The 16,259-nt window shown below is 40.5% G+C and overlaps 1 protein-coding gene across 2 annotated transcripts in view; it reads right to left on the bottom strand.

Moving 5' to 3' along the window:
- rhbdl3 (rhomboid, veinlet-like 3 (Drosophila)) overlaps nt 1-16,259 on the bottom strand; it is a 62,077-nt gene that overhangs the window by 12,546 nt on the left and 33,272 nt on the right. The window contains exons 4-6 of one of the 2 annotated variants that reach the window (XM_067580034.1): nt 10,344-10,502; nt 3,184-3,408; nt 2,603-2,751 (exon numbers count right to left, since the gene is read on the bottom strand). In XM_067580034.1, the coding sequence (XP_067436135.1) occupies nt 2,603-2,751; nt 3,184-3,408; nt 10,344-10,502 (533 nt within the window). The remainder of the gene's footprint in view (nt 1-2,602; nt 2,752-3,183; nt 3,409-10,343; nt 10,503-16,259) is intronic. The other variant, XM_067580042.1, reaches the window with a different exon arrangement.

The raw sequence follows: 16,259 nt of genomic DNA, 5'->3' as shown, positions 1-16,259 counted from the left end.
CTCCTATGACACTGTTGGACTCACACTGAACAATAAAAAAGGATCAACATCAATGCAGCAGAACCAGAAATATTGTCTTTTTTATTCCACACACTCCTCTTGCCTGTCAAAACCTGGAGCCTACATTACCCACAATGCAACTCAACTTGATTCACTCGACTGTACAGATTCAGGTGTAGTAACTGCTGATGTAGCCTCAAGCTACTAAGGAGGTGTGGTAACTTCACTTCTTTCTAACTCATACACAACATATGATGACTAAAGATGGACGTAGTGAGGTGTGACGTCACCCACTGGTTTACATTGGAGCCAGTTTGAAGCCCGGAGTTGCTGCTTATGGTCGGCCACAGAGCAGATATAAAAGCCTCCTATAAGTCTTCAAATCTTATTAACAGAGCAATAATATCCAAAATGACCACCAGCACGCTTATTAGAGGGCTCAAGTTTAGCAATTTAGACCTTAGAAGACCTTTAGATCTAGACCTTTAGAATGGGAGTCAGTTGGAGCCAGAGATATTTTTGGAGCCAGCATCTAGTGGCCGTTGGTGGCATTGCACTTCCACAGCCATGGTAGGTGCCGCTTGCTCCACACCCACAGATTTTATTCATTTTAAGACTTGTAGTCTTCAGCCCAAACCAACGTTGCCTCAAAGGGCTTTATACAACTTTTCTCATACATATAGACGTTGATGTGTAAAAATCTGAGAGTTCCCCTTTAACATTTATTATTGTACGTCATGTAATGAAGTAAAAGTAATGAAAAGTGGACAAAAGAAGGCCAAATGTAACCATAAACAAATCAAAGCAAAGAGCTGTTTCGAGTCATGGTGTAATCCTACAGGAAGCTAATCATCCTGAAGTCGTCACAGCTGCCACAGACACGTCGCTTTTTGCGTGCGTGACACGGAGCGAGAGAGAAAAAGACGGTAGAGCATAGTGGTCTCGTGAGGTTTGTTTTTGGGGGCTGATATTTACACTCTGTTTTAGCGCTGAGATTGAGAAAAGGATCAGTGTTGCTAAGCTGTTGACGGGATTACATGGTGTGTACATGTCTGCATGTGTGTGTGAACGCAAGTGAAACTCTGAAAATACAGCGTGTAGGGTCATGAGCAGTGGGTGCTGAATAATGATAGGAAGGTTATATTTGAAGTATAATCTTCTAGGTTGTCAAAGTGGACCAGTGGACCAGAAAGAAACAAACAAACATAACTAATACTGATATATTAAAGTTTGTTCAGTATTCATGAAATTTGAATCTGTTTGTTCAAACAGGTCATCAAGGTCATACAAATATCAGTGTTTTGTAGATTTGCAATCATTTAGTTGCATCTCCACCATCTTGGCTGGATACATATATCAGATACTGAGTGGCAGCGAACATCCCATAAGAGCAGCAATGAACGTAAAACTACAGTGGATGAGATCTGACTTTTGACTGAACTTATTCTGGTTTAACAAGGGCCAGCTGTGAGATTCAGAGATGACGCTCCATGATGTAGGAGCGTTGGTAGAGATCTTTATTACAAACATCGGCCGTCCCAACAATTCAGTCCACGCTGTCAGCTATCAGAAAATATTTGATAGAAAATCTATTGGATTCCTTCACAACACAAATGGATATTGCATCACAGCAGAAGAACAAGAAGATTGATGATATTCTTCTTAGAATTTGCCAGAATGTACATGTGAAAAGTACTGGATCATCTTTAAAGTGTCATAATGTCATAAGATAAGGTTGTATAAAACTGGTTTTAAACTTTCTCTTCCTTTCTAGCTTACTATACGTTGAACTGTTTTTACTTTACAGCCAGTATGTCCCTTTGTAATCAATTCATATTAAACATCTCACCTTCCTCCTTGCATCCCTTGGTTCATCACTTCTAGTTTATGTGTCATCCCTGCTAGCGTGTCTCCCAGCACCCCCAGCTCTCCTGACTAACTGATCATTTTTATTAGTTCTCACTATTGCCTGAGACCACATTTACCTAGAGGGGTAGTTAAACCTGGATGACCCGGCCTGAACTGATGGCGTAGAGGAGCAGTCGTATCTGCGTGTTCCCCACACTCAGATAAGACATCGGCTTTGTTGTATAGACACATTACACCATTTATCCAATAATAATCGCTTGTTTGTGAACATGATACTTAATCCCACAAGATTATTTGTCACTTGTTTATTTGGTTTGTAACCTCACTTAGTCTGAATTTACTGAATATTATGAACTGCATCCAAAGACTTATTGGCAACTTAGAATCCCTCATTTGACCAAAGGATGAGATAAGGACGCTTCTCTTCCTTATCTGCATTTCTTTTTCATGACTAAGGACGAATTAATTGCTTTCAGTTGGTTTGTTTCACTCAAAATTAATTGTATTTTTAATGATTCTTATGTAACAAGCTCAGCTATGTGACAAACACTGAGGCATCACTGGTATATAGTACATCTAATTTGTTGTTATCAATAAATAACAACAGATGTGAACTCATTCTAGTGGAGTTCATGTCATGTAAAATATAAGACTGAGGAATTTTCAGGAAATTTGGAAGCTGCTCATAGAAACACTAATAATATTATATTCTAATAGAGAAATGTGAACTCACCCAGTGTGCATGAAAATGTAGCTGAGGTACCTCCAGGCCTGGGCTCGGAGCTGGGGGTGGTAAGGTAAGGGACTCTTTAGGAATGAAGGACTGGACACCTGCAGGACCAAACGGTCCAGCTGGAACCCATAGTACATGAAAACGGCTACCTGGAAGAGCACAGGCAATTAATTAGTCAACACAGTAAATACAGTGAAATACTGCTCAGCATCAAAAATCAATCCATGAGTCATCCCAGTAATGAGATGAATGCTGAATACAGACTTTATTTATGTACTTATCTTCAAGAGTTATCAGCCAAATTACATTAGGAAGGAAATGGAGGCAAATAAAAATCCCAAAGGATAAACAAGCTATCATCAAGAGCTGATTATTTTGGAGTACTTCCTCTCATTTTAACACAGACAACAATGCTGTTTCTCTACAATGACTTGTGATAATAGATTTTGCTGCAGTCTATTGAAGTTTATAATGCAAAACCTTTACATATATGACTTATTTAAAGGTACCCTATGGAGATTTCTAAAAGAAGAAGAGAGAGTATAAAACACTTATTGGTCTGTTTGTCCTATGTAGTTTACCTCAGCAATGGTGATAGCCAGGATGAGCCAGGGTGGAGGGCAGTAGGTGTAGCTGTCAAAGTACCACTTGCGGTCGACCTCGCGGGGCAGCGTCTCGTAGGCGACGTGTCGGACTAGCCGTTGGGAGAGTCCCAAGCCGACCTCGTCTCTGAGACTGCAGCCTTTAAGCTGCCTGCTGCCCTGGAGGATGGCCCTCCGGAAACTGTTGGAGCGTTTGTTACTCATCTGGAGGAAGAGAGAAAAATGGTGAAGGGGATGAAAGAGAGGTATGGTGAGGAGGTGGAAGAGGAGACAGGGGGAGGGAGGGGAGTGAAGAGTAAGGCCAGGGAGGAAGAAAGACGATGGAGGGGAGGGCAGAGGGGGAAGTAGAGAGGGGTGACGTACAGGTCAGAGATTTTTACTGCTTTACTTTTACTAATAACTATCCAGTTTACCTTAGAAATAGTTGTTTATGTATCATATGAACACTTAAATATACTCACAGATTATTTTGTAATGTTTAAGAACTACTCATTAAAGCCTAAACACACACGGGTACTCTACTCTGGGTTCAGGCCAAACACACAACAATCCTCCTCAGTCAAGCACACTGACAGACCCCTCCCACCTCACCGTGGCAACAAAATGCCTGTATCATCACCTAGCAACCACCAAACCCCTCTCTTCATCACTTTCTGTCTTCATTTCCAAACATATGCAGAGTATGTCAATTTTTTAAGGGGCAGGGACCTCTCAAGTAGTTCATCATTCAGAAGCTTTCAGTTATAAAAGATCCTGTCAGTGAATTTTTTTTTGTTGTTGTTGTTTTTTTTACCTTATGAAATGACTTTCCTGCTTTCATTTCAAAAGCACTGTCATCTATTTTGATTCGGTGCAATTATTTTTCCGAGCTTAGCCATGACATTTTTCAAATTGTGGGCATCTCATTTTCACACACACACATTTTCTATTGAACTACTTGCACAACACACACCCTCGCATTAAAAAAAAGCGTCCACGGCGGGGATTAGAAATGTTTTTCTAGCTAAATCATGTTGAAATTATTCATGAACCTCCCTTAGACCAGGCGGGTGAGCCCAGAAACATGTCTTTTTGAATTTTAGATGCAGAAATTATGGAAGTACATGCATTTATTTCTCACTCCAAAGCAACTGTTGAGAATGTACTCATCATACAGCTTAATTACAACTCGAGTGCTCCATCTAAATCTGCTGCCAATAAAGGATCACAAGCTTTATCACATACAGTGGTAGCCATTTTTAGTCTGTTTCAGTTACTTTTTGAGGGGCCGCAATTCAGTAACAGCGCAACAAGCTGAAAAATATTTAAAATAATCCTTGAAAGAGTGGTATGCAATGGACATAGAAATATTTGTATCACTAATTTAATTCTAAGCAAAACAAAGAAATAATGACGCTAAGGGGCGGAGCTCATATTTAAGAGCAAAGCAACTTTTGCTATTTCTTTGCATCGATGAGAAACAGATTCTGGTTGTATCTGTATCAGTCTCAGCTTCCCCGTCTCCAAGCTTCGTGTCTTTCATTACACTTGCTGTGCGTTTTATGGGATTCTCCATGACGATGCAATGACTCCTGTCCCACTTCTCTCCTACAGTCTCCTTCCCTCACTCTCTCTCTCGCTGTCTGTCTGTCTCTCTCTCTCTTCCTCACCTTCCCCAATCTCTTGCTTGCTCTGCTCTGTTTATGTCACACTCCATAACTCAACTCTATTGAGTTCGAGGATTGCAGGAAGCCCGAATGTGTCAGTTAGTGGATGTTATTTTAAGGCAATAAAGATGGTTGATATTGTTTTCAGTGAGGGCAGAACGGATCGATTTAATGTGGCAGAGTGTCTAGTAGCTGTAAAGGTTTACTAAATAGTAATGATAGTGGATGGATATAATATTTGCAACTCCAAAAGCTACAACTTTTACTTGCTTTAAAATGGTAATGAAGTTGTGATTGATGTTTATTCAAATAGAAGCTCAGACTTATCAAGAAGGAACCTTCTGGTTTAAAGATAACGGGCTTATCTGTAAAAAGCTTGGAAACAACATGTACAATATCACAATTTCTAAGTAATTTCAATCTGACTGAGTTGAAAAAGATATGTACAGCAAAAAAAAAACAGTGAGGAGAAAACATTGATAAGAAGACAGATGTAAAATCAGAATATCAATAAAAATCGCTGTATGAACAGTTGGCTGATGGTTCTTCTGGCACTGTTTAATGAGACTTTTAGTGTCTCTGCAGGGATCACTGCTTGGAGATAAACTTCAGAAAAAGCCAATTATTTCAGCCTTTCTGTCAGGCAGAGAGAACTGTGGGAAAATGATTACGGGTTACCATGGCCACTTCCAGACCGCACACTATAGAGAGAGTGTGCACACATACACGCGCGCACACACACACACATAAGTTTGCGCAGCTATCCTTGTTAGGACATTGCATTGACTTCCATTCATTGTGGACAGCCTAAGCCAAACCCTAACCCTATCCATAACCAATTCATGACTAACCCCTAACCTTAACCATGACCACAGAAAAGATATTTTGCCTCATTAGGACCGGGCTTCGGTCCTCATGAGGACTGCTGGTCCCGACGAGGTTGGTGTTTATACCGGAAAAGGTCCCGATGAGGTAACAAAAAGGCATGCACGCACACATACACACAGAGACCTCCCCCAGGCAGCCATGCTCCATAAAGACAGTCAATTCTTCGTGTGAAGTGACTGCAATTCCTCTCCTCTTTGTACGACACAAAAGAAAGAATGACATTCTGTCTGTTTACCTACTGGTGAGAGGAGAAGGGGAGAGAGGAGGAGAGGAGGTGAAGGGGACAAATGTGTATTCGACCAGCAAGAAACAATTTCCCTGTTTGATTAATGGAAAACGGAATCAGAGGAGAGAGACGTAACCAAGACAAAGACAGAGGGACATATAAATAGAATAAGAAGGAGACAGAAGTGGACAGATGGAAGAGGGAAGCACAGGAAAAATGATAAAGGCTGGAAGAGAGGGAAAACATGACACAGCAAAAAGTCTGTGGACACCTGAGCATTACACCCATATGTTGTTTTTTAAACATCTGCCTTTAAAACTAGGGGCATTAATATACCGCTGTAAACAGCCTCCACTCTTCAGGGAAGGCTTTTCATATATTTCTGGAACCTGACTGCAGAGATTTGCTCCCATTCAGCCACAAGAGCTTTAGTGGGCGTTCAGTCTGAAAACAGCCCTGTGTTCAAATATGCAAGGGGCTGAATTGAAGGGGGCTTGCTTGTTCCAGGCTCCAGTGAGACTGTGTAATAAGTCTAGAGAGTCCAGTTTGAGTGAGAGATTTATGAGTCTTATTACTTATAAGATGTCAAATCACTTAAAAGTTATCTTTAATGTTATTAGGTAGGACTTTACAACTGGAAAGTCATCACAGATGTTATATTTTATCTTTCTTGCAATGTTTGTGAGGGAAACAGAAGAAAAACAGCGTTCATGTTACAAAGTAATCTACCATGAATGTGTGCTGGCACATATTTGATTTGCCAAACCAGAGTCGAGCCAGGAAAGTTGAGCCAGGTTCAACTTTTTTGCCGGAGCTCTCTTTATTAGCATTTCCACTGTGTCGACGGGGTGGCCGCATTCAAATGGAAGATGGGCACTGATGGGTGATGAGTCTTGGTTTACAATCAGTGCTCCAATTCATCCCAAGACGTTTGATGGGGTTTAGATCAGGGCTTTGTGGAGAAAAGTCACATTCCTCCAAAACAAACTTGGAACATCATTTCTTTATTCATCTGTCTTGGTGCACAAGAGCGTCGCCATGTTGCCACAAAGTTGGAAGCACACTATTGTCTAAACCATGAAAAACAGCATGGGCGTCCACATATTTTTGCCCCTGTAGTGTATCACTACCAAAAAAACAACTGAATCAGGTATTCACAACTCAAAACAGATACAAATCCATCATAAGCATTCCATAATTTCACCCCACTGTGGAAAAACAGACTGGTTGAATCAGTTTGTGGATATTTTGGGAAGCATAAACCATTTATAAAAGCTCATTTCCACCCAGGATAGTCGCAAGGAAGGCAGCGCTTCAGTGTGATGTATGAGAGAGAGTCAGATAAAGAGAGACAGATGGACAAAAAAAGAAAGAGAAAAGGCGTAGATGAGGAAGAAGCAGCAGGGGAAAAAAAAGCTGAGAGCTTATGCAAAGGAAGAGCGACAGAGGTAAAGGTAAAGAGTGAGAGAAGATGGAGGGAGGGAGGAAGGGGTAAAGAGCGGGAGTGAGCGGTGATTTGAACGCCGCCTGTGACAGAGAAGTGAGCAGGCAATTACTGACAATCACATTGATGGAGGAGCTGTGGTGCAAAGGAGAGATGGTGCAACAAATAAACCCCTCGCAGTTTGTCTCTGTCTGTAATGGCCCACCTCCTCTCCTTTCTATTCTTCCTTCGTTTATTCCCTCCGTGGAGGCAGAAATGTACCAACAGAGACCAGACACCACTGATTAACCTGCTGGAATATTTATATCACTTTCACTCAAGTTCCCATATTGACCTTGATCCTTTGATCTTTATCTTCCAGACCATTAATGTCTGCCCTTTGAAAATCCATTATCTTGTACTTACATGCTTTACATTCCTTTAGATATTCGTATCATATTTATGGGCAACATGGTCAATTTTTCACAGAACTATGGGTGCACATGTGCAAGACTCCTTACAGATAACACATGAACATTTAGCCTTTAATACTGGCTCAAAAAGGGGTGTTCACTCTACCAAACCTTGGTGTAACCTCCAACCAAAAGTCTTATGATTATTTTTCAATTGATAGTTTAGTTTATAAAATGTCTACAAATGAAAATAGTGAAAATCACATTTTCAAAAACTCCAAGGTTCAAATTGGGGATTTTTTTCTGCCTGATTAACTGTTCAAAACCAAAAGAGAGTCAAAATTTACAATTATTTTTAAAATACAAAAGCAGCAAATCCTCACATTTTTGAAGCTGAAACAAGCAAATGTTTGACATTTTCCCTGTTAACTGACTTCAAGAATTATTTTTTTTTATCAAAATAGTCTTTTCAGGACCAGTTCATTCATTACATATTACTATAGGCATGAATATATGTCAATTTGTTTATTTTTCAATAAACCCTTTAATAGATTAGTCTGAAATCTGCCAGGAAATAATGTAAATGTCCATTAAACATCTCACAGCCCAAAGTGACGTGCTCAAAAGCTCATTCAGGGTTTTGGACAGTGTAAAACCCAGATATATGTGAGTAGTAGTTTGAAGGGCACAATGCATCGGCAATGTTTTAAGACAAAGGGGGACATTTTTCTGTACAGTTTTTAATAAAAGGTACAGTTTAACACAGCTGAAAAACACCAGCATAATGCAAAAAAAGCCCTATTTTTGTTGAGTTGTTGCAACTACATATTTAATTCAATATTGATAAATCTAGTGACTATTTTCTTGATAAATCAATTAATTGTTTGGTCTATAAAATGTCAAAAAATAGTGAAAAAAACATCACATTTTCCCAACTCATTTTGTCCGACCCAACACAGTCCAAAAACCCCCAGATATACAGAATGAGGCAGCATCAGAGAGCTGCATCCAGCAAATGTTTTTTTTTAGCACATATAAGTTAACTGTTCACATCATTACCATAATCACGAAAACACGTCACATCGATCTTCCATTCTTTCTTGTTTTCTTTCCTGCATGTATTGCTCTCCGTGTTCAGCCTCTGTTGTGGCTGCATCCATGAATACATAAACCATTGTGGAGGGGGCACACACACACAATAGTGACTAAGGAAAAAAATGTGAATGTACAAATAGATACTTGCACCCCATTCCTCTCTGTCTCACTTCTAGTAGCATACCACCACATACAGCGCGTCGCGTGACATGAATGGACCAATTGGAAACCAACAGCAAAAGGCCCTTTTGACATTTTTCCAAGCTTCCAACAAGCCCATTCCTCACCCACTGTATCACACAATAAACAACTCTGAGGAACAAGAGAGAACGGGAGAGATGGACATACTCACTATCACAGACAACAATGAATTCCCTACAGTCTCTACAGACGCACCCCTCACTCCCACCCCTCAGCCACCCAGTAGTTATTGTTTACCACACAGATACTCCCACACCAAGAGGACGTCACACTGTCGTGGGTCAGCGGTTCGGCCTCCCATGAGGAACAGCAACAAGACAGTGGAAAACAGAAAATGAGAATTTTATGAGGCAGCAAGCGCAGCTGGAGATGCTTGACTGAGACCTTGGACAATCAGCAGCAGGCAGCAGTTTGAAGGAGAAACTTAAAGTGGAGCAAGGTGAGCGTTAGAGGGGAATTTATCACCAGACAGAGAGTCATTTCCTATTAGAAAGACTCTCCACTCTGTAACTGAGGTGATCTTGGAATATTGCTTCTGAGACTGGATGTAAAAATGGAAAAAAAAAAAAAAGTTTGATGTGTGACCAAAGTGTAGATAATGGAGACAGTGAGGTTTCTAGCCACACAAGCAGCTCTAGATTGGTCAGTCGCTCCACCACTTTGGTCAAGACTGAAATAAGTTTTAACTATTAGATGGATTGTTATAAAATTGTGTTGACATTCATGATTCCTGATCCCAAATTCTCCTTTGGCACCTTCATGAGGTTGACATTTTTGGTTTTGAGTGAAATATCTCCAAAACTACTGGATGGATTGCCATGAAATGAAACATTCACACTCCCCTCAGGATGAATTGCAATACCTTTGATGATCCCCTGACTTTTCCTCTTGTGCCAGCATAAATTCAAAACTTGAATGTGTCAAGTACTTTGGTTTATAACTACATTCCTGCAAAACATTCACATCAGCCTCAGCTGTACTTTGGGTTAAGTGCTGATTAGCAAACAGTAGCATGCTGTAAGCATTGAGCTCAAAGCACTACTGTGTCTACGTACAATACAGTCTATGGTACAGCCTCACAGAGCTGACAGCAGAGACTCTTATTCTCACATGAATTACAGATTGACCAGAGTTTGAGATGGAAATTTAAACCTAGATGTAAGTGTGTGGGCAAGAGGTCCCAATAAACTACTGATTTCTGCTTGATATTGACGTCAGCGAGTCCATAAAAGGTTAAAGTATCTCACCAGGTTGACAAAGTCCTGGTAACAGATCTTTCCATCAGCGTTACCATCGGCGAGGGCCAATAGGACTTCTAGTTTGTGGGGGTCAAGCTCAGAGCTGTGGGTCGCCAGCAGGTCCCTGAACCGCTCGGTACTGATGAAGCCCGAATTCTCTGGGTCATACTGCAGTTGAACACACACATAAACAGATCATGCAAAATGATTAAGACTTTATATCATCTGTCTAACTGAAAGGATATGGATGTGTTGAATAGAATAGACAGGAACACTTCAAGGACATCTCCACTTCAAGCAAACTAAACTAAACGGTCAACAGTATCTTACAAACACAACACACATGCAGTGTATCAAATAAGCACCAGATCCAAAAAAAAACAAAACATGTGAAGTTCATGAGCTGTCAATATCCCCCAGTGCATAATTTTCTGTGCAGCCAAACATCAAAAGCCAAAAAGCCATCAGCAGCAGTTTAGTCATAGTTTGAGCTCCTTATGAAAGAGCCCTAATTGCTCGAAAACGGCCCGAGAGGCAGCAGCAACTTTTAACAGCTTTGGATTTCACTTTGAAACGACACTGAGCGCCACATTTAACCACGGGCTGTTTTTTATGCATATTCACAGCCAGAACAGAAAAGGCATTCAAATATGGCTTAAAAAAAAACACCAGAGATATTCTAACAAAACCTAAATGTAAATTCAAAAGACCTTCAGAGCAGTGATTACTTAAAGCACTGAATGTGAAAAGAGCTTCGCACGTCGTTCTAAAGCTTTGTTACCCCTGACATCATCTTCACACTGAATAGCTGTAGACTTCAAATCTGAAGTGGCAATTTATAATTAAACTGCTACTTATAAATATGAAAAACTATACATTTTGTTTGTGTTTGATGTTGTTAACTTCCAAGAGAGCAATGATAGAGGTTTGGGTTGGAATATACAGTATTTAGGGCTTGAAAGTTTGATTTGAACGTCAGGTTGTTTTGTGAGTACGAGCAGAAGAAAGCTGCTACTTCTACAGTCTCTTTGCGTCTGTGTGTGAGTGTACTGTAAATGTAACTGTGTGTGTGTCTTTGAATCCGTATATTTGCAAATGTACGTGTGTGTGAGAGTAACCATGTCCTTCTGTGTAAATACAGTGAATCCATGCATAAAGATGTGACATTCAGACAAAATGAGCCGTCTGCCAGATTCCAACACCCCTGAACCAGAAATAGAATAGTGCCTGTGTACATGCATGCATGAATATATATATGTGTGTGTGTGTGTGTGTGTGTGTGTTTGCCATATGCTGGTGTTGGCAGACGCTGAGTAAAGCCAGTCTGGCAGCAGGTGCTCTATGCTCCACCAAATGACAACAGGGAGACGAGGTTTTGGCTCTCCCTCATGTTGTTTTTCACAATGTTACCTAACAGTGATAAGGCAGTTTTTCTCCCTGTTAAGACGACGGTTGTCAGTATACGTTCCACTCAATGTCATCTGAGATCTTACTGTAATAATCAAGTGTATATTCACACTTGGCTGAAAATTGATTTTATGCAGCTTCTGTGGTTGCAGTTAATTAAATGTATGTACTGATTTTTGGCACGTTTAGCTTCCTTAATAAGTGATATGTGAGAGGATTATCTCCATAATCATCCGTGCCTTTGGCCGATAACTCTGTCTGGCAAGCATGCTAATGCAGTATTAGGTACTGTATATTAAGTTTTAAGAGGGGATATGAGATGGAAAGACTCTTCAGGAGTGCACAGATTGCATTATTATACACACACAGGGTCTCTCAGATGAGGTGAACGTTAGTCTGCTCTGTTGCAGAGGGACACCTGCCTCCACTAACACGTTTATTTACTTGTGTTACTGGAGCAAAAAGAAGAAAAACCAGAGAAGGAATATTTCATCACAAGTACCAAAATGTAAAGATGAAGGCTTTGTCTGAAATCACTTGCTATTTACCATCCATGTATTCTGCACTATGTTTAACATCTGACATTTTATTTAGTGCTCTCAAAAGAGTCTGTGACATTTACACTACTTTCTGCTAACAATCCCACAATGCAATGCACTGCATTTTATATATGTAAAAATGACAGAGGTGCCACTCTGTAGCTGTCTGTGATGATGCAAAATGATTATTAGATAGATAGATAGATAGATAGATAGATAGATAGATAGATAGATAGATAGATAGATAGATGCCATTTGTGAGAAAGTTGTTAACTTTTTTAACGTTTTTTTCCCACTTTACATTGACTTCACAGTATGGCTATTTAAACTAGATTCTGTCATGACATGAGTATGTGACAACTTACATACGTGTACTTATCTAATGTGGGAGATGTGGTGTGACTGGATAAGGAAAAAGCAATCATTGATCACAAGTGTAACCAACTGGTGTAAATGTGTTCCATCTGCCTCATGGCTTCAAACAGAAGAAGAGGAGGAGGAAGAAGGTGCAGAAATATTTTCTACATTCCTCTTAATAAAGTACTAGAGAATATATTAACAATTCATCTTTCCAACAATACTCTATAATAAGAAAAAAAATAGAAGTTAACTCCAGACTATGATAAAATTTGCACTGCAGAGTCCAACATGCACACAACATTGTGCCCTTGAATGTACACAACACACCAAAACATCTTTGTCTCTCTCTCTCTCTCTCTCTCTCACACACACACACCCTCACACACACTCTTGATGCACAAATGTAAGCAAAGCTCTACTTTACAGAAAGAACTGACCTTCTCCTGCAGTAAATCAGCCAGTTTCTGCCAGGACATTTTGTCATGATGAAGTAACGTCAGCCAAAGCCCGTCTCACCACGCAGTGAGTGAGCGAGACAATATGTTGTGTGTGAGTGTGTGTGAGTGTGTGTGTGAGTGTGTGTGTGTGTATGTGTGTGTGTGTGTGTGTGTGAGCCCCTGTCATATTGTTTGTCCCAGACTGTGCAGGGTTATTCCCAACCAGGACTAAAGGATTACAGTCCAATCCAAGACCCTCGCCACACACCTCCCCCATCTCTCTCTCAAACACACACACACACACACACAACACACCCCTAAAACCCCAGTCAGCCCCCTCTCACCCTCCTCGCTCCGCCCCACATAGAACACCCCCTCACCCTACATTCGTGCCCCGCTCTCTCTTGGCTATCACACTTTCTCCCATCACTTTCTCTCTCTAAAGCAAACATGCAAGCTCCCTCACAAGAAAAATAAATAGTTCAATAAATGTGGCTGTTATCTCTCCAACTGTCACTCCCAGACGCAGGCAGCCATACATTATTTTCCTCTCTCACACACACACACACAAACATTCCCTGGCTCCAGTTTGCAACACCACAGGCTTCATAGTTGAGTGAGCACTCTCTGAAGTCAACAGGCTGGCTGCTGGGGTGGAGCTGCAGAGGGACACACACTCAACAATGGGCCTCTGATGGCAATTTCATGCAAGGTTTACCCAATCCCTTCACTCCAATTAGTGATCATTTCCTACTGAAGAACTGAAAGGTCCACACAGAGAAGGACATTACATGATACAAGAACTCTCCATCCAAACTAAAAATGGTACATTTTAGGATTTAAGATTTAAAATCTCATACAGGGCTGCAACAAACGATTATTTTCTGATTATAGTTTCTGTGCAAAATCCGAATTTCCCAGGGCCAAAGTTGACATATTGAAATTGCTTGTTATTGCTTGATATTTTATTTATTTCTTGGTCTGATATTCAGATATTCAGGTTATTGAATTTACTCTCACAGAAGTTGATGAAAAACAGAAAATATTTATAATTAGGAAGCTGGAGCCAGTACATTTTAGGCATCATTTTCTCAAAAAATATTATCAAAATTGTTGCAGAATAACTTGACTGCCTAACTGATAAATCAACTAATTGTCTCAGCTCTACTCAGTCGTTTTGACCATGTTGCCATTATATCTCTATCTTTTATTTATTTGCATTTGTAATAAAATGTTCTAAATGTCAGAGAACTTGTGAGCTCCAAGTGAAAATGTGGTAAAAAACAAAACTGGAGATGCTTATTTTCTGGGTCACAACATTACTGATACTACAGTGCATATAGACTTGGATGAGGGGAGGTTTTGGGTAATGCAGTGCTTACATGCTGGTAAGTATTTAGCTTGTGCATATAAGAATAGATTGTGAATTTAACTTAACTTTTATCCGAGGACGTTTTTATTTTATAACTATGTTATTGTCTGTGCTCCCTGGGGCTTATTTTTGCAAACAGCAAAAAGAGTGTGATGCAAATCCCTCAGATTAAAATAAGCACACAGACACACCACACACACACACACACACACACACACACATACACACACATACTGGTGCAGACATAATACCACAAAACATTCACAACCAATAAGCTTTCATACTGAGGGCTTCTCCATAGCCTGATGTCAGTGCAGAGGAGGAAAACTGCAGAGGGTGGGAGGGTGTGCAGATTGGACACAATGCAAGGCTGTTTGTCTTCATCCTCATTTTCATAAAGCTGAATATTAAGGAACAAGAGGGTAGGCAGTTTGTATGGGTCAGAGAGTTTACAAAGTATTGCAGTTTGTAAAGAGAGCCTGGAGAAATGAAGCAGCCCAGGCAAACAAAATATACAAAAGGCTACAGTGAAAAATATAATCAAAACAACTTAAAATCTGCTGTTTGCAAACAGCAAAAACAACGTGATGCAAACTACAGACTACAGAAACCACCTACGGTTTAACCTGAGATGCCAACAACACAGACTCATACCAAACAGCCTACGTCTAGGTTCTACGGTGAAAGGCCACAGAGCTGGAAAGAACCTAGAGAAGGCACAGAACCAGCTAATGAATGAGAATGAGTGAGACAGATCAATTTCATCATTGAAGCTTTGAATAAAGAGGCTGACAGCTTACTCCAGATATTGAAATCACATCTGCCCAGTGCAGTCTTGAAGAAGGTCACTGACTTCATTGAAAAGGCATAATTATCTCAATACGCCAGAAGCAAGGAAAGACAGACATGAAAATTCCAAAACCTAGAGTCACGAGCCAGCGATACTAAGAAAGCAGAAGAACTTATCTGGATGCAAAAGAAAGATAATTCCATACTGGATGAAACATACGACAGATGAGTGAAAAACCTGTCAGACAGGCAACTTACCCAGTTAGAGCAAGATGTCCTAGCCAAAGGATTAAACCTTTACCAATAGTTGACATCATCACAGCAACAGAATCAACCTTAAGGAAAAACAACTTAATGGAAACAGAGGCCGAACAGCTCAGGTTGAAGGTATCGGCGACCCATTCCAATGCAAAGGCACCTCCTTTCAACCTCATCATCCAGGAAAGGAAGGCTGTGACGTCACTGAGCAAGGACCAAAACATCACCAATCTACCAGCTGATAAAGGAAGATGCTCGGTGGTCCTAAACACAGCAGACTACCAGGCCAGGGTCACCACGCTACTCAGTGACACTAACACATCTGAAACACTGCGGTGAGATCCCACCAGTGGATTCAATAAGAACAAGAAAAAGTTCATAGAATATTTACAACAGCTACAGAAGAAGAAAACCATCAATCACAAACAATATTATCACTTGTATCCTGGAGAAGCCATCCCATGCATGTATGGGCTCCCCAAGATCTGCAATGAAAGAGCCCCCATAAGGCCCATTATCAGCAGCATCAACTCAGTTACTTACAACATTACCAAACATATCTACTGTCTTAGCCCCCCTTGATTGGAAACACTCCTCATCATATTCAAAACTCCATGGACTTTGTGAACATGGTTTGAGGAGGCCCAAGAGAAGGAGCACAAACACCTTAAGGATATACTTAAAACCCGTCCCCCAACTGGACCTTTGGGAAAACAGCCACAAAATCCAGGAAGAACTCCAACACTGCCAGTGGTGAAGAAAA

Source organism: Thunnus thynnus, chromosome 3 (genome assembly GCF_963924715.1).
Source record: "Thunnus thynnus chromosome 3, fThuThy2.1, whole genome shotgun sequence".
In the NCBI taxonomy this organism is placed as follows: domain Eukaryota; kingdom Metazoa; phylum Chordata; class Actinopteri; order Scombriformes; family Scombridae; genus Thunnus; species Thunnus thynnus.
Note: the sequence above shows the minus strand (reverse complement) of the source record. Positions and strands in the feature narration are given on the sequence as shown.